At 48.4% G+C, this 27,645-nt stretch overlaps 1 protein-coding gene across 1 annotated transcript in view; it reads left to right on the top strand.

Annotated features, from left to right (window-relative positions):
• ALDH7A1 (aldehyde dehydrogenase 7 family member A1) overlaps positions 1 to 27,645 on the top strand; it is a 311,199-nt gene that overhangs the window by 15,636 nt on the left and 267,918 nt on the right. Inside the window, exons 2-3 of the mRNA XM_086961105.1 lie at positions 11,501 to 11,554; positions 17,785 to 17,850. Of these exons, the coding sequence (XP_086817231.1) occupies positions 11,501 to 11,554; positions 17,785 to 17,850 (120 nt within the window). The remainder of the gene's footprint in view (positions 1 to 11,500; positions 11,555 to 17,784; positions 17,851 to 27,645) is intronic.

The following is a 27,645-nucleotide window of genomic DNA, read 5'->3' as shown; positions in this document are numbered from 1 at the left end:
ACTCTTAAGTCCCTGTGGATATCTATCTACTGAAAACACAAGGTACTTCACGGGGAGTTTTACATGGTGTTTGCATGGGGTTTTGAGCACAAGCCGCGAATGTTCTAGTCTGTTTAAATCTAATACCAGTGATTTATTTACATACGAGTCGGCTCATAATACCACACATTCCCGGTCCCGACGATATACAAACATACAATTTGTGCCCTCATGTATAAGCACTTTTGACTATATCTGACCCCGCTATCATACCTCAATAATGCCAGTATTTTCATTATGCATGCCACCGGAGTGTGAACCAGTGCTTTGACCATACTGTTACGAATGTGATACGTGAATAGACGACATACTTTTTCAATACCACATTATATACGATACAAATGAATGTTTGTAAGAAACCTGAAAGCACAGTTTTTGTTACATTGAGAACCCTGTAAATCAACAACTTAAGGGTATATACCATCTCCTCCCAAGCCCATGAAGTTTCTCCTACTTCCTCAAACACACAAGGTTTACGCCGCAAATTGGTTAACCTGTGTTATGCATAAAATAATGCTATTATTTATATATATGTCTGCCTTAACCTAGTGAACATACCATTGATACAACTATTCTATTGGCTTTTTTCACAGCTTGGAAATTCCATTGTGCCACTTTCACCATACACACAAAAGGTGTATGAGTTATATATATTTGTTGTTTGTTTGTTTTCTTGTTCTTGTCCTGACGAAAGCTCCCCTGACCCTCTGTGGGCCCCGTGAGCTGAAACATGTCGACATATTTTGAGAACGATATGGTAGTTTAGTAACTCAACTACCTGAATATCCCAACTTCTTTTTAATATTAGTGACTAGTCTATTTTTTAGATTAAAAACCAAGTCCTTTTGGCTAAGTCATTATTTTTTAGACACTAATTTTCATTTCTGGACACTTCTGCATACACCAGAAGTAGCCTCGGGTGAGGCAGGCATACTGCACGTTAATCGTTGACCCAATGACGATGCCAAGACTCCTGATGGGGCGGACGAAAAGATATACCGCTATAATAACTCCAGGATGTCTATGAGGGTTTTCGATAAAAACTAATGGTTTTTGCAGATACTAGTGTCCGTTCTCTTTTTGATTATTAGTTACTTGTTAAGGGGAAACGAATGGACTCTTTATCCTCTTCCCTCCTTTTTGTTTGATATCAATAAAGAAGAAAACATCATTGGCGTAAATCGAAATTCTGTCTGAATATTCCTGCGTCCACTCAAACCAGTCCTGATGCACCCGCATCAGGGGTTCTATGGCTGGACCAAACAGAAGTAGAGACAGGGCAGCCCTGTCTTGTGCCTCGGTGAATGGGAAAGGGGACGACCGATATCCAGCCACACTGACCGATGCAGAGCGATCAGTGTATAACAAAAGGGTATATGCTATGAACCGTGGTCCGAGATTTATGGCATGAAGGAGTTTGAAGAGGTAAGTCCAACTCGGGGAGTCGAATGCCTTATCTATGTCGCCCAGCAGAACTGCCGCTGGGCGACCGAGTCTGTGGGCCCCTGCAATTGCGTTGTGGCCTCGCCTAATATTCTGACTGGTGGAGCGCTGTTGCATGAAGCCAGATTGATCAGGGTGAATGAGATCTTGGATGCACGATCGAAGACGGTCCGGTAGGACCTTGCCCAGAAGCTTAGGCTCAAAAATAAGCGACAAGATAGGACGATATGAAGCCGGGTCTTCAGGAGGTCGACCAGGCTTGAGAAACACCACAATCTTGGCATGGTGGCAGTCTGTGGGTAGGATATGCTGCTCTAGGGCCTCATGCAGTGCTCGAGCAAATGTGGGCCTAACGTCTTCATGTGCCATCTCATGAAATCGCTGGGGAAGCCATTTGGACCCGGGGCTTTGCCAGGGTAAATGCTAGATAGTGCTGCCCTTAGTTCATTCTCAGTTATGGGGCTATCCAGTGAGTCTCTAACTTGCTCGGAGAGCTTACGGGGAGGAATATCTGACCGAAACTCATCTATAAGGGTCTCCAATATGAGCTCCAGCTGTGGATAGAGTGTGGTATAAAAGGATACGAATGCCTGGACTACCGTCTCCGGGGAAGTGCTAAGCGTACCATCCGAGTCCTGTAGAAGGGGTACCTGAACAGGGGCTGTCTTGGCCTGGTATAGCCGATGAAGCATTTTGTTGGACTTATTGCCCCATTTCTAAATCCTGTGCTGTGTTGCCAGCCACACTTCTTTGGCCTCATCGGTAAGGACCTGATGGATTTGTTGCTGGGTAAGTAGGAGATTACGCAGAGAACTTTGGTCCAACCCCTCTAAAACTTGCGCCTCTAACTGGCTTTGATGAACTTTTAGTTCAAGTAACTAAATAGGCGTTTGCGTATCTCGCCGGTGCGGAAAATTTATATCTACTCCCCTGGTCGACGGATTGAGGGCCTCCCACAGAATTATATGCGATGGGGATGAGTCTAGATTGAACTGAAAATATTCTGCAATGGCATGCCGCAGAGTCTCCTGAAATTGAAAGTCCTGAAGGAGCCAGGGGGGACATACGCCACCTGCATGGGGCCCGCTGAACTTTCAGGGGTAGCTCAATCTGAACAGGTGAGTGGTCCGAGAGACCCCGGGATAAGATGTATGAATGTGATACTCTGTGTATGATACTATGGGGGAGAAATATGTAGTCCAGCCGCGATCGCGTGTTATGCACGGCCGATGTATATGAAAACCCAGTTGTCAAAGGGTGAAAAGTCCGCCAGGTGTCCGACCATCCCAATGTATGGGCCAGAATGTTCAGTTTGGATTTGGAAGGGGGGTTGTCGGGTCTCACTGCACACCACCTAGCTTGGGGTGTCATAATATCATTCCAGTCACCACCCAGGATCATCAGGCCGTCGGGAAGGTCACCCCAAAGCTGTGTAATTTTATCCATGAATGTTTGTCCCTGGGGGGGAGCATATATCCACTCAATTTTTATTATCTGTTCTCCCGCGACTGTGCCAGAGACCTCTGTGAATCGCTCATCAGGATCTAGCCAGCGTTTGGAAATGAGGAGCGCCGCGTGTGAACCCAGAGTGATACACCGTGGCAAATCCAAACCTACCAAGGCATAGAGTTTTATAACCTAAAAGGTGAGTCTCTTGTAGGTGAGTCTCTTGTAGCAAAAGTATAGCTGCGTCATACTGTTTCGCTAAACGGAGTACCGCTCCTCGCTTGACTTTATATAACAGGCCCCGGATATTCTACAATATGATATTCAGTTCTCCCAACTCAGTTTTGTATTTGCTGTGTCCTCTAACCACTCCATAGTCAATGTCCCCAATTACTATAGTGTCTGCATGGGACGTAGCTGTGTCTTTGGTGTCTAGAGCTTTGCTAACAATAGAGAACCTGCAAACCCCCACCCATCTCCCATACTTCCAAAAACAAGGAGTACCTGCCGCGGTGAAGACATTACCAGGGCCCCAGACATGAAGCCCCAACAAAAGAACCCACCCATCCCAACATTATAAAACATAACACCAAATGTCCAGGGGTGTGGACTGTCCATTAATAGCCTAGAGCCGGTGTGTGGGACCCCGGTTATAGTAAGTCAAGCCCCACCTGGATGGGCATGTGGCCGAACTGCATGACTGTGTGTCCGTCGTGGCCAGGATTACTCGGTTGCCTCGGCTTGAGTGTTGGCCCTCCAAGTTGGAGCAAGATCTGTGTCGCTGTCTCAACGTACCTCTGTTCTGTCGACTTCTGTGCGAGCCCTGTGAGGAGTCTGAATTCAGTGGTGTTGGCAGCGAGTGTGGTGTGAGATGTGCCATTTCGTCAGTCCAGACTAACACTACCTCGGTAGAGTGAAGAAAGGATGATTTGGAGTGGAAGATTACCTTCATTCTGGCAGGGGATAACGGCATATAGGACAAGTTCAGTTCTCGAGGTCTGCGCTTCGCAGCCACAAAGGATTGGCACTGCTTCTGTACTAGTCTGGTATAGTGGGAGAATACCATGATTTGATGAGAATTGAAGAGCATTTAGTCCTTATGGCTCCTGGCGTATCTTAGTATGGTGTAGTGATCTGTTAAATTAATCACAGGTCTCTATCGTTCTCCCGATTTGTGATTTCTTAGTCCGGGCCCGGTGGGCTCTTTCGATCACAAAGCAAGTGGACATAGCTTCGGTCTGCAACAGGGATTTGAGCCATCCTGTCAGAAAATCATCCTCTGACGTACATTCGCACCCCTCTCAGAAGCCAACCAGGCGTACATTGTTACACCTGGCCCTGCTTTCGGTCTCCTCAACCAGCGAAGCCAGTTCCTGAGTCACGACTGTGAGTTGGTTCACCTTCTACAGAAGAGTCGTCGCTGTGTCTTCCACTGTGGAGACCCGGGTTTCAGCCTCCGTAATTCTGTCCACCGCCTTGCGAAGGTCCTGACACAGACAGGAAACCTCTGAGCCAACTGCGCCTAAAGTGCGGCCCGCGATTGAGTAATTCCCGCCAACAGGGTGGCATTGTCTGGGGATCGACCTCCGGCTCCCTCGCTTCCTTAACCTGTAGTGTTGTAGTGGTCCAAAGTACTCTGCTTGGAAGCAGCCGTTCCTGACTTATCTTTGCCCATGATGAGAAGGAGGTGCAAGCAGGGAACGAAGGATAATGCGTTGGTGAAGGGTACTCCTTGCACTTCTCCTGCAGCGTTGCCGACTCGTATTCCCAAGGTGGTAGTCTTCAGAGCGGAGCCCAGTGCGTTGCGACTGCCGCCACAATCATTGCTGGGGCAGATTCTCAGGCCAGGCCTCACGGATTCTGATCTCCCTGACAGCAAGCCGCACCAGGCTTAGCCCTGCTACTTCTGCTGCCTGGGGAGGTCAGCCAAGTAGGCCCCCTAACTGGACCGGTCTCGCCCGCCCCCACCTGGTAGTCTCCCTGGATAGTACGCACTGAGAGTCAGTAACCAAGGGCTCCACATCGCCAGTACACAGAACCGGGCCTTTCCCGGTGCGATTCTCCATGCCAATAATGATCCGTCGGTTAGGGATCCTCAGACTCGTGTGGCCCGCTCCATCTCACCTCCCATGGGGCCCGGCAAACCCTGGCACCGTAGCGTGTAGGCGCGGAATGGAGGGAAGGGCACCGCTCCAAGGGAGTGCACCAATATGGGGCAGTTTCCCCTAGCCCGCCGCTGAGATTACAGGGGCGCAGGCCAAGTGTGTAGTCTTCGGTGCCTTCGATTCAGCCCTTTTGCCGCTTTGGTGCTTGTCCTAGGGGCCCCCTTCGGAGAGCCTTCAAGGGAGGGGGCAGGGGAAAGAGGACTATTGCTGACAAGCAGCCCCCGTCAAGCTGAGAAAGTGAACATCTGGCTGCACCTACCAGTAGGCCCGAGGGGCGTTGAATCCTTACCCTGGCGCAGGCACCCAACGTCCGTGAATTCTTGTCGTGCGAGCCCCTGGGCAGTCCCAACCAAGCCAGATCATTGCCGACACTCCCCTGCTGGGGACCCGGCCGCGGTAAGGCAGCCCGACTGCGAAGTCGCAGGCCCACCCTGCTAAGGCGGGATCTGATACTCACGACCCGCCTCCCCTCGATGTGCTGCCTCTACGTCAGCCGCCACCACACAGGGGCCGACTTCCGATCTGAGGCGACATGGCGGCAGAAACTGGTCCTGTGCTGTGAGACGATGTCTTCGCTGGCCACTGTGCAGGCTTTAGAATGACTGGGGTTAGGATCTGTGCCGAATATCGGTGGATTTGGGCTCGGGCAGACGGAACTCTGCTAGGGCACATCCACCATGCTTCCAAGCCACTCCCCCTTCATGATATTGGGTGGGAAAATAGAAACCTCATGCTGCTGTTTTTTTCAAATTGCCTTTGTGTACACTAACTGGTTTTCCTTCCACAGTGCGGCTGCTGGATAGCTCTTGCTCCTATGAGGCTGCTTCAGACTGCCAGGCTCTGCTGTGCGGTGTGGTCAGTCTGCCGCTCAGGGGCCCACACACAATTCACTGAACACACCCAGCGCGTTCCAACCTCCTGGCAGCCGGCGTGTCAATTTTACTCATTGGCAGACATGTTCGGCAGCAGTCTATTACAGGGGAAGTTTTTCGATATTTACTGTTTGCAAAACGCCTGGAAAACCACACCTGTGGTGCGGGTAAGACTACCCTTGATTGGAGGAATTCAATGGGACACGTTCCAGGCAGCATTAAAACCCAATATAGCATAGGGTGTTAGTCCCAGGACCTTCAGGGTGTCTATATTTTCCATCCCCTTAGGGGAATTTCAGTAACTGTCACAGGGCTTGCTCTAACTATTAATTGCTCCCTATAATATAGGATCAGGCATCCTTATGGAGGGTTTTGAAGACTCTGATCATCATTGGGAAGGTAGGTTACATCCTTCTCCTCCATATACTCTTCAGTTTTGCCAAGTCATGGATACCTCCATCCTGAAGGCTATTTCACAAGTGGCGGGGCCCTTGGAGAAGAACTTTATGCAATTGCAGGTGCAATGCCAAAGACTCCTCAAGCGGAAAAAAGACTCTTCTGGGCCCCGGATCCCCAAACCTCCAGGTCAGCCGGCTGCACCCAACCCAGACGGTAAATGCAAGTGCGTGGATGACCCTGGCGGTTGATCCTGACGCCTTTACATCCCTTTAGGGACTTGCAACCCCTTCACCCTGAATCTCCGGTTCCTAGTACCTCGGGTACCTCCCCATCCCCACTGACTCTGGGGAGGGAGATGACTCTCCCAACACCTCTGATGGAGATGGGGGCCCTAGCAGACCGTGGCTTATGACTGCCAATCCCTTCCTGTCCAGTAATCCCAAGACAAACGCTGTTCCCCAGACTGCTGACTCTGACATGTTAGACCCGGATGATCTTTTACATCCGCGTTCAACGGAATGCTTCCCAGCGCCGAAGGTGGCCTCCTGCATTGCGTGCCGATTATGAAAACCCCTAGACAAGGAGGTAAGGAGCTGCCTTCTGGCTGAAAGCCCTAGGCCATCTTTAGAGGGTAAAGTGGCCCTTACGCCCAAGATATATCCCAAAATGGCCACTTTTCTTGCAAAATGTGTCCATGACTCCAAGAAGGGCAAAGATCAGTCCTTGTGTTCATGCCAGGACAAGCTTCTGGACGTGGCAGGGTCGACTAGCCAAGATAATGGACATGGCTGAAGACGCTAATGCATCTGGATCCCTATCCTTCCATGAGCCCTTGTCCAGCTAGTCCCAAAGGGCTATAATTTTCCTCAAACGCCAACTGTGCCATCTCGACAGAGCGGCACAGATTGCTCCTAATTTAAAATTGATCAAAAACTAGGAGAGCTGTCTACTTCTGAGGCGGGCCTGTAGCCCAAGCAAATTCGTCGTGGACCCATTTATTCGAGAGCTGGGCAAATTTGTCAACGCTTTCAATTCTTTAGACACGGCCCAAACAATCAAACGTATATTTACCACCTGTGTTTTTGCCAGAGCCGGTCGTGGTAGGGGGCGCTTGGCCGGCCACGCCTTTCATCAAGCCTCGGCTACAGGTGTGGACTCCTGCTGTGGACCATGGCAAGACGCCTCAAAATTTGGAAACGTCCTCCCAATGAGGACCTACCCCCGTTGCCGGGATGCCAGAGGTGTTTCCAGGGGCAATGATGCCTACAGCAATTCCTAAAGTGAGAGTACAGAACTCTGAGGGGTGAGAGCTTGGGGGGTGGTTGGTGCATTTTTTGCTAAATTGGGAGGCTCTTTACTCAGGTGCATGGGTCCTCCATACCTTAAAAGGGTTTCAAATAGAATTCTGTGGTGTACCCTGTCAACCACGCCGACCAAAACCCCTGGATTTTTTCGCGGGACCAGTCAGAATTGGTGGGGCTGGAAATAATGCAGTGTGCGGTTTTTCCGACCGCTCTACATCCCAAGAGTTTTCTCAGCAATATTTTTGTGGTGGAAAAGAGGGACTAAGGCAAATGTCCAGTTATCAATTTAAAAGAATTCAACAAGTGGCTCGTTTACTGCCATTTCAAGATGGAGGGTATCCTTCTTCTCATTGATCTTTGCAAGTGGCCGATTGTATGGTCCGCCTAGACCTGAAGGGCGCCTACCTGGCGATATCCATCTTTCCACTACAGACACTTTTTTCAATTCCAATGGAAGTCACAAATATTCAAGTTCACCTCCCTTCCTTTCGGTCTATCTTCCGCTCCACGGTGTTTTACTTGGGTATTTATACTGGTATATGAACAGTTGAGAGCTCAGAGTGTTATTGATCATCTACTTGGACGATATCCAAATCATTGATATCCAGATCATGAACCAATCCCCAGTACGCCTGAACGAACATGTGCAGATGACTATCGACTTACTGGAATCTCTCGGATTTGTGGTCAACAAGAGGAAATCCTCATTCTCCCCTCCCCTATCTCTGCAATTCCTGGGGTTTGTAATAGAAACAGAAACAGTCAAGGCTACCCTCAGTCTTCCATCTCACATATTTTACCACAATAAAACACAAGCTTAGGAAAACGTTGCCCAGACCACAGATATTGCTACATCAGTTAGCACAAATTGTGGGCTGCCTTTTATCCTCCATACAGGCCATCTTCCCAGGCACCTCCACTATTGAGCACTTCAACGCCTGAAGTTCCATCTTCAATGGGGATTTACTTATTCCCAATCTCTACCTCTCTCGGTGGTGGCGTAGAAGGAGCTGCACTGGTCGGTTTCCCAAATGGAAGTCTGGAATGGCAGAGCGATCTTTGGCTCCCAGCCCGACCCTGTGATAGAATCGCACACCCGGCATTGGAAGAATGTCGGCCTGTGGAAACTACGCCCGCAGGTGTTTCAGCAGGATTCAGGACAGTTTGGGTCCCTTCTCATTATATCTGTTTGCCTCTCGGCTGGATTTCCAACTGGACAAGTATTGCAGTTGGCGACCGCACCCAAATGCTGTATCAACGGACACGTTTCTCCAAGCTTGGAACATAGAGACTGGGTATGCGTGTAAACCATTTGCGAAGATAATGAGGGTATCCACACAAGTACTAAGACAATGGGTGGACCTGGTTGTGATAACCCCGGTCTGGATGCCGCAAGTCTGGTTTCCAGCTCTGATGGAACTTTCTTGGGATTTTTCAATCCCTTTACCCCTGTTCCAGATCTCCGGGTTCTCCAGGGCAACCCTCATCACCAGGTCCTAGCGGGCTGGGCTCTTTGTCTCATGGCCTGGATAGTTACTGGAAACGCTAGAATGTCCTAGGCATTTCACGAGAGGCTGCCTCTTTACTCTCCCAAGCCTGTGCAGATAGCTCAAATAAAAGATACCGTTCCGCCTGGTCTCGAGGGTTAAGTTGGTGTCTCCATTGCCAAGTGAAATCCTTTGGGGTTGACGTTGTCCAGGTCTTGAATTTCCTGGCAGCTCTGGCCTCGGATGTTTTGGCTTACTGGTCAAATACATTCCGATCTGCTATTTCAGCTGCCCATTTGCAGGTAGAGGGCCACCCGGTTGGGGTACACCCTTTGAGGGGTATTAGGTTATCGGTCCCTCCTGAATCCACATATTCCACCTTATGGGATGTAAATAATGTTCTGGATCTTCTCAAAGCATAGACTTCTAATAGATACCTGTCGAGGCAACAACTGTTGGCAAAGTTCACCACTGTATTGTGCTTGATTTCCTGCTAAAGGGTCTCGGATGTCCGAGTGTTCGATAGAACAGGCAGAGTATTCACCCGAAAGGGATTACTTTTCATATTGCTCGAAGAACAAAAAGTAATTCAAAGATTGTCATACCCAGCATTTCTAGATGTTCCAAAACTATGCTTTATTAAAGCAATAAAGGCCTATGAGGCTATGACCGAGGACCTTCGTCCAAATCTGGCAACTCAAGTGGTGAAAAAGATTGAAACTAGCCTATTTCTCGCCTCCAGGTCCTGCCATAGAATGAAAAATTTCCTAGCCATCGTAATGGAAAGTTTCAGTTCTGTTAAGGACGCAGAGGTGAGGATTAGCCCGCCCACTCTTCTACCATGGTTAGCAGCCCCACCCGACGAAATGATACTTTCCGTATGCTTGGGTCATTAAAATATGTTATTCATTCATATGATGATTTGTTACGGTTTTATCTTGTTAGACCTGTTTCAATGTATATTTCCACTCTGCTGATTAAGCATTGAATCCTGATCATCTGAAAACAGACATCCTACACTGTTTTCTTTCTCAGGAGGAGAACCCAATAAACTAGTTAATTTCGGAAAGGGCGACTGTGTTCGCAGAAAGAAAGAGGGGGATAGAGAGTTCCCAGGGATTATTATATGGAAGCGCAGTGTCCTGATTAGATGGACTGGTTTCTTTTTTTCCCACTGATTTATAATAAGTTAGTAAATTTATTGCACAGTTAATTATAACTCGCAATTTAAAATACATAAAAATTGGTTATCAAACATTTAAAATAATTTGCGTAGTACGTATTTTCGATTAGTCAGTTAATGTACTTCGTTTAGATCGTGAGCTCAGATGCTCAGGGCAATGTCTGGCTATTGCACATTTACATCTTTTTGTGCTTCCATTAATTCTTTTTGCCACTGCGTCAAGGTATTTTGTGATTCTGCAGTTTATAGGAAATGTCGTTTATTGGTGAGATCCTATAATGTTAAAGGCTGCTGGTGAATAAAAGTGAAGAAAGTTAAAGTCTAATCTCGCCTCTGTATCGTTCATAGAATTGAAACTTTCCATTACGAGAGCTAGGAAATGTTTAATTAGTCATGTGCTCTCAAAAAAGAAAATTGCATGTATTTACTCCAGTTACTTAGTGATAGATTATATTAATACCAATTGGATGTGATAATTAGTGATTGTTGTGTAGTTTCAGGTGAGTGGTTGGTGAGATAGACTGGTGCGAGATTAGGTGATGCTAGGTTACAGAGATAGGGTATTCAAGAGGAGAGGTTGTGATCTATGAAATGAGGTATCAGCCAATTGCAAAACTACAATAAGCATAGTTTGAGTATTCCATCCTTGGTACCGGATCTGTGTGCTGCACAAGGATTTTGGTGTAGAACAAAAAGAAATGGTCTCATTTAAAGATCTACCCTCTCTTTCTGTAAATAAAGGTCTTTCCGCGCACATAAAATGTGTTATTTGGCACTGGCTGAGAGCGACCCGCTAATAATCTGTCCCACTTCTACCCTGTCACCTAATCCCATCTAAATGTATCCTTGTGCCTGTTTGTTTATATGACCAATATATTATATGCATTGTACGTATAAGCAAAGCAGAGTGATGGAGGCCCATGGGTTCCATTTTGAAAGACTCTGGCTTGTTCCAGTGCACCAGGTGGGGGTGGTGATGTTTCCCAACCCAGTGCAAGTGTATCGGGAGGGATGCAGGAGGGAGAAGCCTAGACAGTAAAGTAAGGTAGTTTTACTTCCAGATCCATGGCTATCTAAAATAATATTTTTTAGCATGTATGATAGTAGGATGTCTTTTTTTTTTTATGTACAAGTTGTAAAGCGTAATTATTTTTTCCATTAGGTTTTGACTTCGTATTGTCCAGCTAACAACGAGCCCATAGCAAAAGTTCGACAAGTGAGTATGCCCTTTTTGTGATCTGTATACACCGTTTTATTTTTAGTTCTGGTGTACTCTTAAGTGTCTGCACTAATTATGTTGTTACGTTTTCGAAACCATAGGCTGTATTATATTTCTTGTATTTAGTTCCTTATAAGGGGGAACTTCAGGTGACGAATACAATTGTATTATTCTCATTCCTATCACCATTTAATTGTTATCCTCTCAAACTGAGACTTTGTGAATGCTGTCTGTGTTTTATCTGAATTTAAAAAAAATAATTTCTGCTTTGCTATCTGCATACACATTGAATGATTCTGTAGGTGACTTCTTTTAAACATTCTTTAATGATGCGTTTGCCACTGCTTTCCACCATCAGCACTGAACTCTGTATATTTATTTTGATACTGCTGTGTTCAGTTTACTTAAAAGCTTGTTTAGGTGATAGTTGTGTCTGTCATGTCAAAAGAGCTGATTATGTGTTAGTAGAAATAATTCCAATTTATTAATTACAATGGAGGTCAATCATGTGCAAACCTTTACGCATCTTGTTCCTCCTCATTATTTCTGCCTTGTTATCTGTTGTTTTCTTCCTTCCGTTGCTGATTCTTGCTACTTGGTCTTTCTACATCTGTCTCGAAGTATGCTCGTCCCTCTTCCTCTCCATCCTATCTAATCTTCTGCCCTTGTTTTTATTCCTGCCACGTGTTCTTTGTTCACCTTCCACCTAGCAAGTGGTTTTTGCTCCTCCCTCTTCCATCCAGTCTCTTCCAATCCCCCCTTCTAACTCCTCCTTCCTGTCATCCTGTTTTCACTCCTCATTGCAGTCTCCCATTCATTCTATAGTCATCTGAACTTCTTTTCCTCCTTTTCTTTCTCCAGCCTGTTCTTATAGCTTTTTGCTGATGACCCACTTTTATTTCATTGTGCCTGCTATCTGTTCTTCCTTCTTACTGTTTGCCCTTTCATCATTCACTCCTTCCTGCATCTTGTGACGTCTTGGGAGTGTGGAGAGAGGATGGAGGCTCTTCTTTCCTTCTTGCGTACCACTTTATGATAGGCAAGGGAGGTTATTTATGCTTTGTACCTTCATGCCTGCCATTTAGTTTAGATGTCTTACCATTCATCCTTCCTTCCTTCCTCTTCCCCAATTCCTTTTGCCTGCTTTCTGGTCTTAGGATGAAAATGTATTTATCATTTATTTCTGCCTGTCAGCTACCTGGCCTTTTCTTCATTTATTCTTGCCTTCTGGTATTGCCCATCATTTTTTCCTTTTGACATGTTTACTCTTTATGGTTATCTCCTCAGTTTCTTTCTTACACCTTTAGGTTTTCCCCTTGCTCTTCCTTCAAGTATGTTTATTCTCTTCCTTCCTTAATTGCATCTTCCTTTTTCCTCACTTTTATATCATTACTCTTAGTTCAAATTATCCTCACTACATGCTCCCTTCTAGAGGTGTATTGGAGGTTTCCTCTGGCTATCAATCTTAATATTTCTAGCTGTCACCTTTACCTTTCTGTTCATTTTGACTTTACCATTTTGCTATGATTTAATGTACTTATCTCTCCACCATGTTGACAAAATCGCCATGTCTAAATACTTTGACAAATAGGTGATCGTTGTTTTGAACCATAGTAAATCTTTCGGTAACTCTAGAGTAGGCCTGGGCAGTAAATTCCGTTCCGCTAGCGGAATTTGGGTAATTTGAGTAATTTTGCGTACTGCGGAGAACGCGAAATTGCCAGAAATTCCACAATCCGCAGCTTCGCAGAATTATTTGCTTGTTCGTGCTTTCAAAATGCGTGTTCCCAAGTTATTTCTCCCCGAGCAAGCAATTCCGCACGTTTGCGGAACTTTTGCATGTTCGCTGAGATTTTTTACCGTTTTGCGGAGTTTTGCGTAGCGCGACTAAGCAAATTCCGCCCACCCCTACTCTAGAGTACAATCTTCGCAGCCTTGGCATCATTACTGCTTAGCTGTTCCTCCTCTGGTCAATTGTGACTACTGTTTTTTTGTATTTCTTCTGGTAGCCCTTTAATTCATTGAAGTCCTTTAATCAACAGCGTCAATGAAGCAGGCGTGTATCTTTTTTTTTCAGAACAGATTTTTATTTTGGTGTTGACAAATTGCATAACAAGCACAGCACCCCGGAGATCGGAGGAGCTGTGAGCATCATAATGGCAATCACAGGAAAGCAATACGGTCAACAGTTCAATATAAAGAAATGCAACCAACCCCTACCCCCCCCCCCCCCCCCATTGTCCTCCGCCCTCCCACTACCCCAGCCCAGAACCCCCCCCCCACCCCTGGCACAGCGTCGAAACAACATTCAAGTACAATGGCAAGAAGAAGCATTTAGTGTGTGTGCCCTATGGCCCGGGCCCAGCATCCAAGAGTTCCTCCACAGGCCGATCAGGCGGTGGCGGCTCCAGCCATAGTCCACGATAATCCGCCCATTGCTTCCACATTTTATAATGTTTCCGGGGACAGCCCCTAGCTGCGAAGATCGGGCGTTCCAGGCCCATGTAGAAGTCTAACCCCCTTTTCCACACTCCTACCAGAGGGGCTCTAGGGTCCTTCCAGGCACGGGCAATGTCTCTCTTGGCCACAATAAGACCCAGTAATAGCAGATGCCTTTTATAAATGTTTCCCCCTATCTGTTCCATAACATGAAGAAGACCCAGTGGGGACGAGCGGGGGAGCTCCCAACCCAGAACCTCAGACAGGCAGTCCCACACACCAGACCAAAACCTCTGCAATCCAGCACACGCCCATACAGTATGAAGGAAAGTGCCTACTTCTCTGCCACATCTCAAGCAATCCGGGGATCCAATCAGGCCCGCCTTCCACAATCTTTCCCTCGTGTAGTAAGCCCTGTGGAGGTACTTAAACTGAATGAACCGTAGACGTACCGCGATGGCAGCTCCTCTCGGGGCCTCCAGTGCTTCCCTCCAGTCTTCCTCCTCCAATGGACCAACATCCCTTTCCCATTTATCACGTAGGCTATCTAGGGAGGTCGAGCAATGCGTCACCAGTGTCTGATATATAGTGGATATTTTTTTACTGTCTAGCTCCCCCATGAATACCTTGGCCTCCAGAGGGCTGAATTCCGGCAAGGAGTCCAAGCCCCTCAGGGTGGGTGTGATGGCGTGCCTAAGTTGCAGGTATTTAAAAAAGTGGGTCTGGGGCATATCATATTCTTCACGTAGTTCCTGGAATGACTTCAGGGCAGTGCCCCTGACGACGTGTCCCAGGGCCGATATTCCAATTGCATCCCAGTCCCTAAACCCCGGGAGGGATGCCAATAAGGGCAAGAGCCCATTTCGCCAAAGAGGAGTCTCCCTTGTGAGATTGTTCCACCACCCCATACGGCGAAGGGCGTCACGCCATACACGATATACAGTCTGTGTGACCATTGGAAGGTTTTGTCGCCTAGGCGCTGAGTAGAGTAGAGTATGGTATGTAACGTGTCTGAGTCCATCAGATGCCTCTCCAAGGCATAGGCCGGATCGCTCCGGTCCCCATACCACCACTCATTTAAGATCAGAAGGTGGGAGGCTTGGTAATAGGACTGGATATCCGACGTCGCCAGGCTGCCACAGTATGTGGAGAGAAAACATGTGCGCAGCGCCACTCTCGCCACTCCCCCGGACCATAGAAACTGACTAAGCGTCGAGTTGACCTGTCTGAACCACTGCGGGGAAACGGGATATGGATGGTTTTGTAGCTGGTACAACAGGCGCGGGAGGGCCACCATCTTGAAAATGGCTGAGCGGCCATATTCATTAAGAGGCATGCGGGACCAGGTGAGCATGTCCGAGCGTACACTTTCCCACACGGGCACAACATTACGCGACCAGGAGACACTGCCCAGATCAGTCAGAAACACACCCAGATACCGAAGGCCACCCGCCGCTGTCTGTAGTGTCTTCGCCCAGGGTCCTAGACCACCGCGCTCCCCCAGCACCCACAGCACAGATTTGCGTTGGTTCAAATGGAGGCCCGATACCTCACCAAATATCTGCATTATGTCTAGGACTCGCGGCCCCGATCTTTTCAGGTCCGTAAGAAAGTATAGGACATCGTCCGCATAAAGAGCAATTCTATTGGTGGGACCCGCCTGCCACTCGACACCCCGCATCTTAGCGTCAATTCTCACCCATGCTGCCAACGGCTCCATGGCCAGGGCAAATAAGTAGGGCGATAGGGGGCAGCCCTGTCTGGTGCCACGTCCTATAGGGAAGGGGGCGGATACCGCTCCAGCCACCCTCACCGACGCAGTCAAGTCAGTATACAGCAGATATAGGTATGATAGAAAGCGGGCCCGAGGTTTAGACGAGACAGCAGTGCGCGAAGATAGACCCAGCTCACCGAATCAAAGGCTTTATCTATGTTGGCCAGTAAGAGTGCCGCAGGAATACCCGCCGCACGGGCCGCCTCCACCACCACCTGGGCGCGCCTGATATTATGCCGCGTTGCTCTATGAGGCATAAAGCCAGCTTGGTCGGGGTGTACAAGGTCGGTTATGTACGGGAGAAGACGATTGGCCAGCACCTTCGCTAAGATTTCGGACTCGGTGTTTAAAAGCGATATTGGTCTATAGGATTCAGGCAGGTCAGGAGGCCTACCGGGCTTGCAAAATACCACTATCTCCGCATGCCGCCAGTCCCTCGGGAGCTGGCCCTTCTCCCTGGCCGCCTCCAGAGCCCTACCGTAATGTGCACCGATGTGAAGATGGAACTTCTTAAAAAATTCACTGGGAAACCCGTTCGGTCCCGGGGCCTTGCCCGCATTCAATTCCCCGAGGGCTGTACCCAGCTCCTCAGCCGACAACGGAAGGTCGAGACTATCACGCGCCTCGTCCGAAACCGCTCGCGGCGGGAGGTCAGCAAGGAATTTATCTATGTCTTCCGCTTGGAGAAGTTCCCGGGGGGCATATTGGGCCGCGTAATACTGTGCAAACCTGGCCGCCAGAGCCGCCGGGGCTGTCATGGGTGTACCTTCCTCGTCTCGTAGGCACGGCAGTGTCTGAGGGTGAAAAGTGCTCTGGCAGAGCCTATACATCATAGAACTGGACTTATCACCCCATTGGTAGATCCTACTTTGAGTCACCAGCCACAACTGCCCGGCTTCATCCAGCTGTAGGGAGGCGTAAGTTTGCTGCAATAGCAGTAGTTGACCCACATCCTCCTCACTCCCGTCGTCATGGCAACGTGCCTCCTGGGGGTGGACCCGGTCAGCTGCCTGCGCTAAATCCTCCCCGCGTGCCCTACGGGCAGCGGCACACCACGCAATATCCACCCCCTTGAGCGTAGGTTTCAGGGCTTCCCAGAGAGTCATGGCATCTATGTCGGGGTGATCATTATTGTTCCAGTAGTGTGCAATCGCTTCCCTCATGTGCTGTTGATAGGGTTCCTGCTGCAGATGCCACGTGGAGAGTCGCCACCTAAACGGCTGTCTCAGTCTATCTAGGAGTAGGTCAATTGCAACCGGGGAATGGTGCGATAGACCTCGGGGCAAGATAGATGTGGAACCCACCCTCCCAACCCAAGCATGGGGAACAAACAGGTAATCAATCCTAGAAAAGGACTTATGTACTGCCGAGACATACGTGTATTCCCGACTCTGAGCATGCTGGTGGCGCCACACGTCCACCCACCCCATCCCCCTCACCATGCCGTTACAGGCGTGTATTTTTACTTTGATATTAAGTGAAGATGAGCAAAAAAAAACCATGAACGATAAAGGGTGCATTTTGCTCCATTATAGGCTTCTACTCATTGAATTAGAGGAAATGTATCTATTTAGTCATTCATCTTTTGTCGCTGCTACTGAAATTTCACCTTGAGAAGTAAAGTTAACACCTTCAGCGTGGCGCGAATTTTCGCGCTGCGCTGAAGGTTCTAAGAAACGGGCGTGGCCGTGACGGAATGGTTACTTCATAAGCACAGCCCAACCGGCGCTCGTGACAGAACCGTTCCGTCAAAAGCGTCGAAGGGGGTTAAGGTTCTTATTTTAATCTTTGGAACCTTTGCTCTGGGAATTAAACCAATATTTAAAGACTGTGTTTAATTGGTTCGGAATATGATATGGTCCTGTTGTCTGAATTTATCATCTTTTATTAAAATTCTTATGTGTAGAGTATCTTAAAGACTTTATTGTTGAAGTAATTCATTAATGTAGAGTAAATAAGTGATGATAATACCTTCTCTATAATTAACATTTTTCTTGTAAATTTCCGGCTTTAGGCTAGCTTGGAAGACTATGAAGAAACGGTGAAGAAAGCAAAGGAAGCTTGGAAAATCTGGGCAGACGTAAGTACTTGGCTGCAGCGTGTTGTTAATAGATAGTGGGTACTTCTTGGGCATGTTTGCCTTGGACTCTCTCTATTGGTCTGATTTTTATATCTGCAATGAGATAGGGTGTCACCTTTATTGTTCAACTGCAAGCTGTTCTTGTGTAGACATTTATTTTCTATCCATATAGCCATACGAATCCTCAGCTTCTCATAAAAATTTCTGCTCAACTTTGAATATTTGCTTCATTTATTGCTGGCAGCATGCGGTCACCTGGTTTACGTAGTTGCAGAATGTTCCATATAGTCTATCTGGGAATGACAATTGGGTTCCTGATGGGTTTGTCAATGAATAATAAGTCATGATGAATTCTTAATTTCTCTCACATTTGATTATTTCTTGTCATTTCAATTTGTTTTAAATTTTTGGGAGAATGGAGATAGTTATCTTCCCCTTCCCTAACATGCTGCTCCACATGCACCTGCCATATCCGTAGATTATCTTTATTGCATCCTTGTGGTTTTGCACCCAATTCCAGAGCTTTTGTGCTTGTATTAGAATGACACTAGTTCCTGCTCTCTATTTTCTATGCGGGCGGCTTTCTTCTGGTTCAGTTTCTATTTCTGTTTTTAACAATTCAAAAGGGACTTATGATGCGGTGTTCCTTTCTATAAGCGTGTATGAATGTTTGCCATTACAGAATGAAGCAGTATTCAAAAAGGCCTTTTCCCTATTGCAACAACCTGAAAGGTTCACATTTTGTATAGTATAACATTATTTCAAAGAATGTTTAAGTTTTTCCCTTTTTAGTTTTAGAGTAATGGCACTTTAGCACTTCTAGTGGTAAACAATTACATTGATATTAAACCCTTTGCTGCTAGGCCTCCCACCCCCCCCCCCCCCCCCCCCCCCCCCAACTGTGCTAAGCCTTTTTTTGGCTATTTGGGGTAGTTTGCGCTTAGGCCAGTAACTTTTTGACCACATAAGGTATCCACGCCAAATTTGTGTCCTTCTCTTCCAACATCATGGGGATTCTAAAGATACCCAGGGTTTGTGGATTCCCCAAAGAAGGGGACCCAGATATTAGCTAAAACACAGAGAAATTTTGGTTGTTTTGGGAAAAAGGTGCCGAAATTGAAAGCGTCTGGGTTTTTCGCTGCAAATTGTTTATGGGGCGGAAATCACAATTTTCCCAACTTTTAGGGAATGACAGACATTTGTCGGAAAACCAACATTTTTTTACACGGTTTTGGCATTTTTCTAAGACAATGCTTATTTTTGCTATTTTTTTGTGCTTTCAACCTCCTTCCAGTTAATGGTAGAAATGAACATGAAAGCAATAATGGATCCTGGAAAGCTATACATTTTAGGAAAGTAGACAAAATTCTGAATTCAGCAACGGGTTATTTGTGTAGATCCTTCAAGGTTTTTTAATAGAAACTAACAGTTGAATATAGGACAAATTGAACTTTACTTGAAAAAAACAGTCATTCGTGTCAACGTTTTCACCTGTAACTTCTTCTAATTATGACACCTTTTTGAAAGCAATATACCGTTACATCCGCCGGACCTTTCTGGTTGTGGGGATGTATAGGACTTGTAGGTTCACCAAGAACCCGACTAACCTAGAGCCAATAACTGAGCAGTGACTTGAAATGGTTTTTTATTATGCACCGGGTATATAGCAATTATTGTGGGAAAATGTATACATGGAAAAATCGGTATGAAATACACTTATGTAATTCTGAAATGGGAACAAAATATAGTTTAGAAACAGTAGTTATTTGCACATTTCTGAAATTGGGAATACTCATACTAGCATGAGAATTATAGGTAATTTTTCAAAAAGACTACTTTTTTACCCATTGTCTTTTATTTGGAAGGCAGAAATGCATCGAAAGTCAATAAGTAGTAACAGTTGCTTTACAAATCTGTTACCCTAAGTCTCCCAATAAAAATGGTACCTCACTTGTGTGGGTAGACCTAGTGACCACGACAGGAGACTGCTCAAAACGCAGCGTGGACACACCACATTTTCACAATGAAAAATGACCCCTTTTTTTGCAAAGTGCCCAGCTAGTTTTTGAACCCTAGCTCTGCCGGCACCTAGGGAAACATAGCAAACCTATACACTTTTGAAAACTAGACACCCAGGGGAATCCAGGATGGGGTGACTTGACTGGCTCTCACCAGGTTCTGTTACCCAGAATTCCTTCCAACATTAAAAAAGTTTAAAGAAAAACACATTTGCTTCACATTTCTGTGGTGGAAAGTTCTGGAATTTGCGTAGATCCACAAAATTCCACCCACCCTGCGTTCCCCAAAGTCTTCAGAGAAAAATTGTACCTCACTTGTGTGGGTAGGCCTAGTGCCCGCGACAGGAAAAAGTGCAAAACGCAACGTGTACACACCACATTTTCACATTGAAAACCTACACAACTATAGTTTTTTAACCGTAGCTCTGCCGGCACCTAGGGAAACCTAGAAAACCCATACATTTCTGAAAACTAGAAACCCAGGGGAATGCAGGATGGATTGACTTGACTGGCTTTCACCAGGTTCTGTTACCTAGAATCCCTTGCAAACCTAAAAAAAATGTCCAAAAAAACAAATTTCCTCACATTTCTGTGGTGGAAAGTTCTGGAATGTGCGTGGATTCTCAAAATTCCACCCACCCTGCATTTCTCAGTCTTCCGAGAAAAATGGTACCTCCATTGTGTGGGTAGGCCTAGTGTCCACAACAGGAAACAGCGCAAAACGCAACGTAGACATACCACATTTTCACAGTGAAAAATTACCAGTTTTTTGCAAAGTGCCTAGCTGTGGTTTTTGAACCCTAGCTCTGCCGGCATCTTGGGAAACCTAACAAACCTATACATTTTTGACAACTAGACACTCAAGGGAATCCAGGATGGGGAGACTTGACTGGCTCTCACCAGGTTCTATTGCCCAGAATCCCCTGCAAACCTACAATATTGTCTAAAAAAACACATTTTCCTCACATTTCAGTGGTGGAAAGTTCTGGAATCTGCGTGTGTCCACAAAATTCCACCACCCCGCGTTCCCCGAAGTGTTTCGAAAAAAATGGTACCTATCTTGCGTGGGTGGGTCAAGTACCTGAGACAGGCAAGGGCCCAAAACGTATCCAGGAGACCTCAAAATGACCTATCACAAACCAACCTGGTTTTGCAAGGGGGGTCACATGAGTTTTTGGCCCGGGGTCCGTAGCCATCAAGGGAAACCTACCAAACCCACACATTTCTGAAAACTAGAAACCCAGTGCAGTCCAGCGAGGTATGGCTTGTGTGGGTCCCCAACGTTTTCTTACCCAGAATCTCCTCAAATTTAACTGAAAAATCACTTTTTTCTCAACATTCGGTGTGGGAATGTTCTGGCATCTGCGTGGATCCACAAATTTCCTCCCACCCAGCGTTCCCTCAGGTCTCCCGATAAAATGTGTGGGTAGACATAGTGGCAGCAACAGGAAATGGCCCAAATCGTACTGTGGAGACTTTAAAATGACCTATAACCAAACTACCTGGTTTTGGGGAGGGGGCGGGGAACCTGGGGATTTTGGCTACGGGGTCTGCATCCATCCTGGGAAAGTACCAAACCCAAACAGTTCTGAAAACTAGACACCCGGGGGAGTTCAATGAGGTATGGCTTGCGTGGATCCCCCAACGGTTTCCTACTCAGCATGCCATGCAAACCTCAAATTTAGCTGTAAAAAAACAAATTTTTCACATTTATGTGTGGAATCACTGTGCCGGCACACTTGTCCTACCCCACAGGGTTCCCCCGAGTCTTCCGAGTAAAATGATACCTCACTTCTGTAAGTGTCCAATGCAGAATTGGCTAAATTGTATTTTTTTTTTAAATGTAGCGCTTGGAATTCTCGTTGCTATACCCTTATGCCCTATGTTTTGGGCTCTTCCCAGTCACAGACCCTTGCCCCACCCACACAAATGAGGTGTCCGATTTGGGCCATTTCCTGTTGCAGCCACTATGCCTACCCACACAAGTGAGGTACCATTTATATCTGATAGAGAGGTCTAGCCGCAGATTCCTTAACTTAGAATATTCCCAGGCGTCAGGCTGGATCCGGAAAGTTTTGCGCAGCAGCACCTCTATGCGCCGTGGGGCGGCGCCGTACGGCTCCGCCCTGACGTCGTCCATGGCCGTGACTTCAGCAGAGCCATTTATGCCCCGCCCTGCCGCGCTGACATCAGTTTTTTTCTTTTCTGCGTCCCGATGCAGATTCTGGAAACCAGAAGGTTCCTGGCCTAGTTTTGGGTCTTCTAGGCACCGTTGGTGTCGTACCGGAACACTCTGCAATGCCCTTCGGGTTCAAAGCCTGTGAGGCTGGTGCGCGTCAGATGTCTGGCACTGACCCGCACCTTATTTGCATGTGGTGCCTTGGTGTGCACCACGATTCCAAACAATGCAGCGACTGTCAACCGATTAAGCCGAAGTCCCTACGGAAACGCCGTATGAAGCTGTTGGCCACACGGCTGTCCGGCCCAGCCTCTTCTCGTCGCCGCTCTCCCTCTCCAGAGTGGGCTCGTTCCCGAGGCCGCTCCCGCGACCGGCGCCCTAAAAAAGGTACGTGGAGCCATAAGCATCCACTGAGGTCCACCTCCAGTAGGCGTGCCAATGGTGCCCATTCCTCTCGTAACGGTTCAGCTAAGGGCACGCGGAGGTCACCTCCTCCTTTCCCAGTAGTTGGAGCGTCGCGCGCCCAAATGGAGGCCTACTCCCGGGCTCTTCAGGCCTACTTGGAGTCCCCCTCTCTCCCTGGCACGGCTTTGGGCTCCACAGAGACGGAGGGTACTCGGGCCGGGCTCTCGTCGGCGGATCCTTCCCCGACCAGGGCTGTGTGCACCGACTCCTGAGCCGAGGCGACGACGTTGTGCCGTGGAGCAGACCGTCCTGGTCGCTGTAGCTCACACCGCCAGTCAGCGCATAGCCCGGTGCCACTTCCTGCGCGGACGGCGGAAGCAGCGTCTGCGGCGTCTGGCTCGCAGCTGGGATCCCAGCCGGGCTTTACGTGGGACCTGAAGCCGGGCTCGACGTTCAAACCCACACCCGGCTGTAAGCCTGATCCCACATCTGGGGCAACGCATGATCCAATGCCGGCCGAGGTAGCGTCTCCAGTGGAGGCCCTCGACGTCCAGTCGACTTCGACACAGCGTCCACCGACGCTGCTGTTGGCGCATCTATCGCCGCCGGTGTCCATACTTTCATCGACTCCGGCGTCCATGCCTGAGGTTGACCTCCCTCCAGACTCCTCGCTTCTGACTCCTCAGCCGGGTCAGGCGACACCAGTATCCGCTGCAGCCCTTACGGAAGCTGTTGCTTCTCCTGGTCTGGGGCCACTGGTGCTGGTCTCTAGTGTGGCATGGCCTTCAGGTCGTTCCCCAGGCCTGCTTTTTTTGGCAACTGGGTGGATTAGTCTCCAACCATCTCCTACAGGCGGCTTCTTATCACCTCCTAAGGTGGCCACAGAGCTAGGGGCCGCCTATGCGAGGACTATCAACAGGGTAGCTGCTATACTCTGCTTTCAGCCTCCTGTGGTACCCCCTCATTCCCGATCCCTTAATGGATCCGCTTCATCTCGAGCCATTACCGTGGAGCCCTTGCTACCCCTTGGTTGTGCTTTATTAGAAGTCCTGCGTGGCACATGGGCATGGCCCTATTCCGGAGCTCCAGTTGATCGGGCCATTGCTGGTAGGCACCGTCCTGCCCTGGGGGATCCACTTTGCCTGTCCCTCTACCCTACTGCTCAGGGCCTGGCAGTTCTGGTGGCTTTTGGGTTACAAGACTCCTCCACTTTGCCTTTGTTTCCTCGGAATCCCGGTGGCTGGATTCATGTGACAGCTTTTTGCTTTTTCTAGTGCAGCGATCCACCCTTTAATCACTACATGCGTGTTTGCACGGGCATCCTCCGCACTCTTGACCTCCGTGGCTAACCTTTCTTCCCTTCTGGAGGAATTGCGCCCAGAGTTTCTCCGTCTTGTCCTTCACGGCAAGGAGATGGCACATTTTTCAATAAGTTCCTCCCTGGATACTACAGACTCTTGCACGGTCGGTGGCTTTGCGCCACCATGTCTGGATGTGCGACAGTCGCCTCCCTGATAATATTTGGAAGAGCCTCCAAGACATGGCATTTAACAGACCTTTTTGGGTCCCACGCGGACTCTGCGATCTCCAGGTCTCTGTCAGGGCTACCGTAATTCTGCCGTGCCACTGACTGACTGACTTTCTTTCTTTCTGGTTGTGGGTCATCCTTTACGGCCTGGTTTTTATCAGAGACCGGTTGGTGTCTCTGTATTGTCTGTATAGCCGTATGGCTGGCTTGTTTTTGTTTTCAGTCCTCTGACTGTGTGCTTTGCCTAGAGAACCCCCTTCCTGCCAGGGGTTGACCCTTGCCCTATGTGGGGTATTGGCTGGTGGCGAAGTCTGCATTTGACTTCGTTAGCACCTGTGGAGTTTTCATTATGGGTATCCGTCTGGGACTCATCTACCCCTTTACTGCTTCTCGCAGGGTCGCATCGTTCTTTTGTCTGTAGTGTTTCAAATCCTGGTCTAGGTCTATGCTGTTTAGTATTTATCTCGCATGGCCTGGCATCCTGCTTTTTCTCATATGGTACGTCTTTTGGCACCTGCCCCTTCTGGGTTGTTCTCGCCAGTAAGGAGTTGCCGCGGGCCTCTGTTGTATGTTGTTATGGCCTTTTGTCTTCTTCCACAGCAGTTTTCTCCACATCCCCGCTGCTTCCGCGCAGGGATTTCTATGTTTTGCTGGCATTCTTACTGTGGCGGACTCGTGGAGCCGGTTCTCCTTGAACTCCGCTCTACCTCGCGTCTAGGACCCGTGAGTTGGTCCTGAGTACTCCCTTGTTAAGCTCGTCTTTTCTTCTAATTGTCCTGCGAAGGGACTGTTCTCTCTTCCGGACGGCAGGCAGACTATGCTTCTAGCCTGGACTAGTTCCACTTTCTGTATAAATGAGGGTACTTTTGAGCGTACCCTAGTCCCTGGGTTTGGCTGGGTTTCGGCATCCTCTTCAGGCTGTTTATGCGCCATGATCTTCCTAATGGCTTGTGGGGCTTTCCTGCCTTGGCCATGGCCCTGTCCTCTTACATCACCAGATCTTCTCTGGTTTGTGGCCCATTGCCTTCTTGCTATTGTGCGCATCTCAGCTGTTCCTGCTGTCTTGCTTCCTGGTGCTCTTCTGTTATGGTACTACAGGCACCCTCTGGCCGCAAATGAGCTTCCTCCTGGTTGTGTATGGGCATCCTTTCAATGCTCTCACACATGTCTGGCTGGCGAGGGTCTCAGCAGTACTCTTCCTCTGTGGTACATGCAGGGCGGTACGCCTTCTCTCCACCATACCACTTACCAGTCACTTACCTGTCTTTTGGGCCCATAGGTTCAGCTCTACTTCTTGTGAGGTGCTGAACTCCCTTTTCACGCCAGTTTCTTTACTGGGTGTGTTTTTGTTCCATATCAGCCCCTTGCTGGGCAGGGGTCAGTATCCTGGTTTCCCTAGATCGCCGCCAAACCCTGGGCCAAAAACTCATGGGATTCCCCCTTGCGAAACCAGGTTGGTTTGTGATAGGTAATTTTGATGTTGCCTTAATTGGTTTTGGGCCCTTGCCAGTCGCGGGTACTTGACCCACCCACGCAAATAAGGTACAATTTTTCTCGAAACACTTCGGGGAACGCGGGGTGGGTGGAATTTTGTGGAACGCGGGGTGGGTGGAATTTTGTGGATCCACACAGATTCCAGACCTTTCCACCACAGAAATGTGAGGAAAATGTGTTTCTATGGACAATTTGTTTTAGGTTTGCAAGGGATTCTGGGTAACAGAACCTGGTGAGAGCCGGACAAGTCACCCCATCCTGGATTCCCCTTGGTGTCTAGTTTTTAAAAATGTATAGGTTTGCTAGGTTTCCCTATGTGTCAGCTACGCTAGGGCCCAAAATTGACAGGTAGGCACATTGCTAAAAAAAAAAGTCTGTGCCTAATGGGCTTTCTGCCAACCTGGGGGAGAATCGGGGTTTGCCCCAATATTGTGGGGGTGGGGGCATTGGTATGCCCATTCTGGAAAGCCCCTACCCCCATGCATAAAAAAAGCCAGCGTAATCGCTCCCGGGGGGCAGATCAGGGGCCACTGCCCCTATCTCTGAAGGGCTGCCCGGGGGGGGGCAGAAGGACTGGAATTTCTCTTGGAGGGGGTGGGTTTATGGTCATGCCCATTTTGTTGCAGGAGGGTGGGGGCATTGGCATGCCCCCACTCTAAATAAAATTGGCCCAAAAAATCCCTGGTTTCTAGTGGGCTTTCTGCCCCGCCCCCCCCCCCCCCCCCCCCCTCGGGGGCAGATTGGGGGGCTACTGCTCCCATCTGCTCCCCAGGGGGGGGGGCAGAACGGCTGTAATTGTGGCAGGAGGTGGGGGCATTGGCATGCCAATTTTGGGCAGCCCCCACCCTAATTAAATTATACAAAATAAATCCCTGAGGTCTAGTGGGCTTTTTGTTCCCCCGAGGGGGGGGGGGGGGGGCAGATTGGGGGCTAAAGCTGTTATTATGCGGGGAGGGGTGGGGGCATTGGAATGCCCATTTTGGGCAGCCCCTACCCTAAAAACAATAGCGCCAAAGAAAATCCCTGGCTTTTAGTCAGCTTTCCCCCTGGGGTGGCAGAAAAGCTGTTATTGCGGCAGGGGGTGGGGGCATTGGTATGCCCGTTTTGGGCAGCCCCCACCCTAAAAGACTGAATTATGCCAATGTTTATGGGGGGGCGAAGGCCCTTGCCCAAGGGGCCGCTCCCCCCTGCGTGGTGTCTAGTGGGTGGATCCCTGAATCGCCCTCCTGGGGATTCTCCCCTTTCCAATGATACCTATCCTGTCTTTCTAGGGGTTCAGGGGGTTTGAGATAGCCCAGTGAGCACGTAGAAAGTGAAACTGAAATATCTAAAGGCTCATTTCAGTTTCGGCAAAATGATGTCAGCGCGACATGCGCGCTGATCGTCATTTCACTGAAACGGTAATTTCTTCCCCCAGCTCCCTAGGCTACAGGGCTACAGGGGAGAAATAGAAATTTCCGGGGCCATGTGTCATGATGGCCTGGAGCCGTCGTGCGCACATGAGCAACGTTGCGCACGACGGCTCCCGGCCATTGTGCGCATGGAAGGGGTTAAAAGGATTGAGGCTTAAGACAGAAAGTTAGAGATTTATATTTTCCTCCTCCACAAATATTGCTTCAGTTGATGTTCAGAATGCTGCTGTGCAAGTTTGCATAAACATGACATGCAGAACAGGAGCTCCTTGATCTGACACAGAAGTTGAAGCAGTTCACCCAACCTATGTGTCTGGCTGAGGCCTAACTCGGCCTAACAGAGTAAGAGGACAAAATGTGGAGGGCAGTCATACCCTTAAAGAAAGGATCACCTGAGCAGGGGAGTAGTTACAATTGGGACGCTAGGAAGTGCTCAGAATTTGTCAGAGAGCCCACCATGGTTGGTTGGTAGGTAGAGCTTCGGGAGCACCACCGGACAGCGGGAAGCAGTCCAAATGAAATCTCTCATAGCTCGTTCAAAGTACCTTAAAAAGGGCCTGGGGATATACAATGGGAGATTGGTAAAATAACATAAGAGACAACAGAAGCTTCGGCATTTTATGTAGGGCTACGCGCCCTGCCACTGACCTGGGCAGCATCCTCCAAACTGCCATCTGGACGCGTCATGAGGTGATGGTTCACATCAGGTTGCCAACACACATATCTGCGGGGATATGGAATACATGTCTGCCCAAGTAT

Source organism: Lissotriton vulgaris, chromosome 3_1 (assembly GCF_964263255.1).
Source record: "Lissotriton vulgaris chromosome 3_1, aLisVul1.2, whole genome shotgun sequence".
NCBI classification, from domain to species: domain Eukaryota; kingdom Metazoa; phylum Chordata; class Amphibia; order Caudata; family Salamandridae; genus Lissotriton; species Lissotriton vulgaris.
This window is presented reverse-complemented; position numbering and strand designations above follow the sequence as displayed.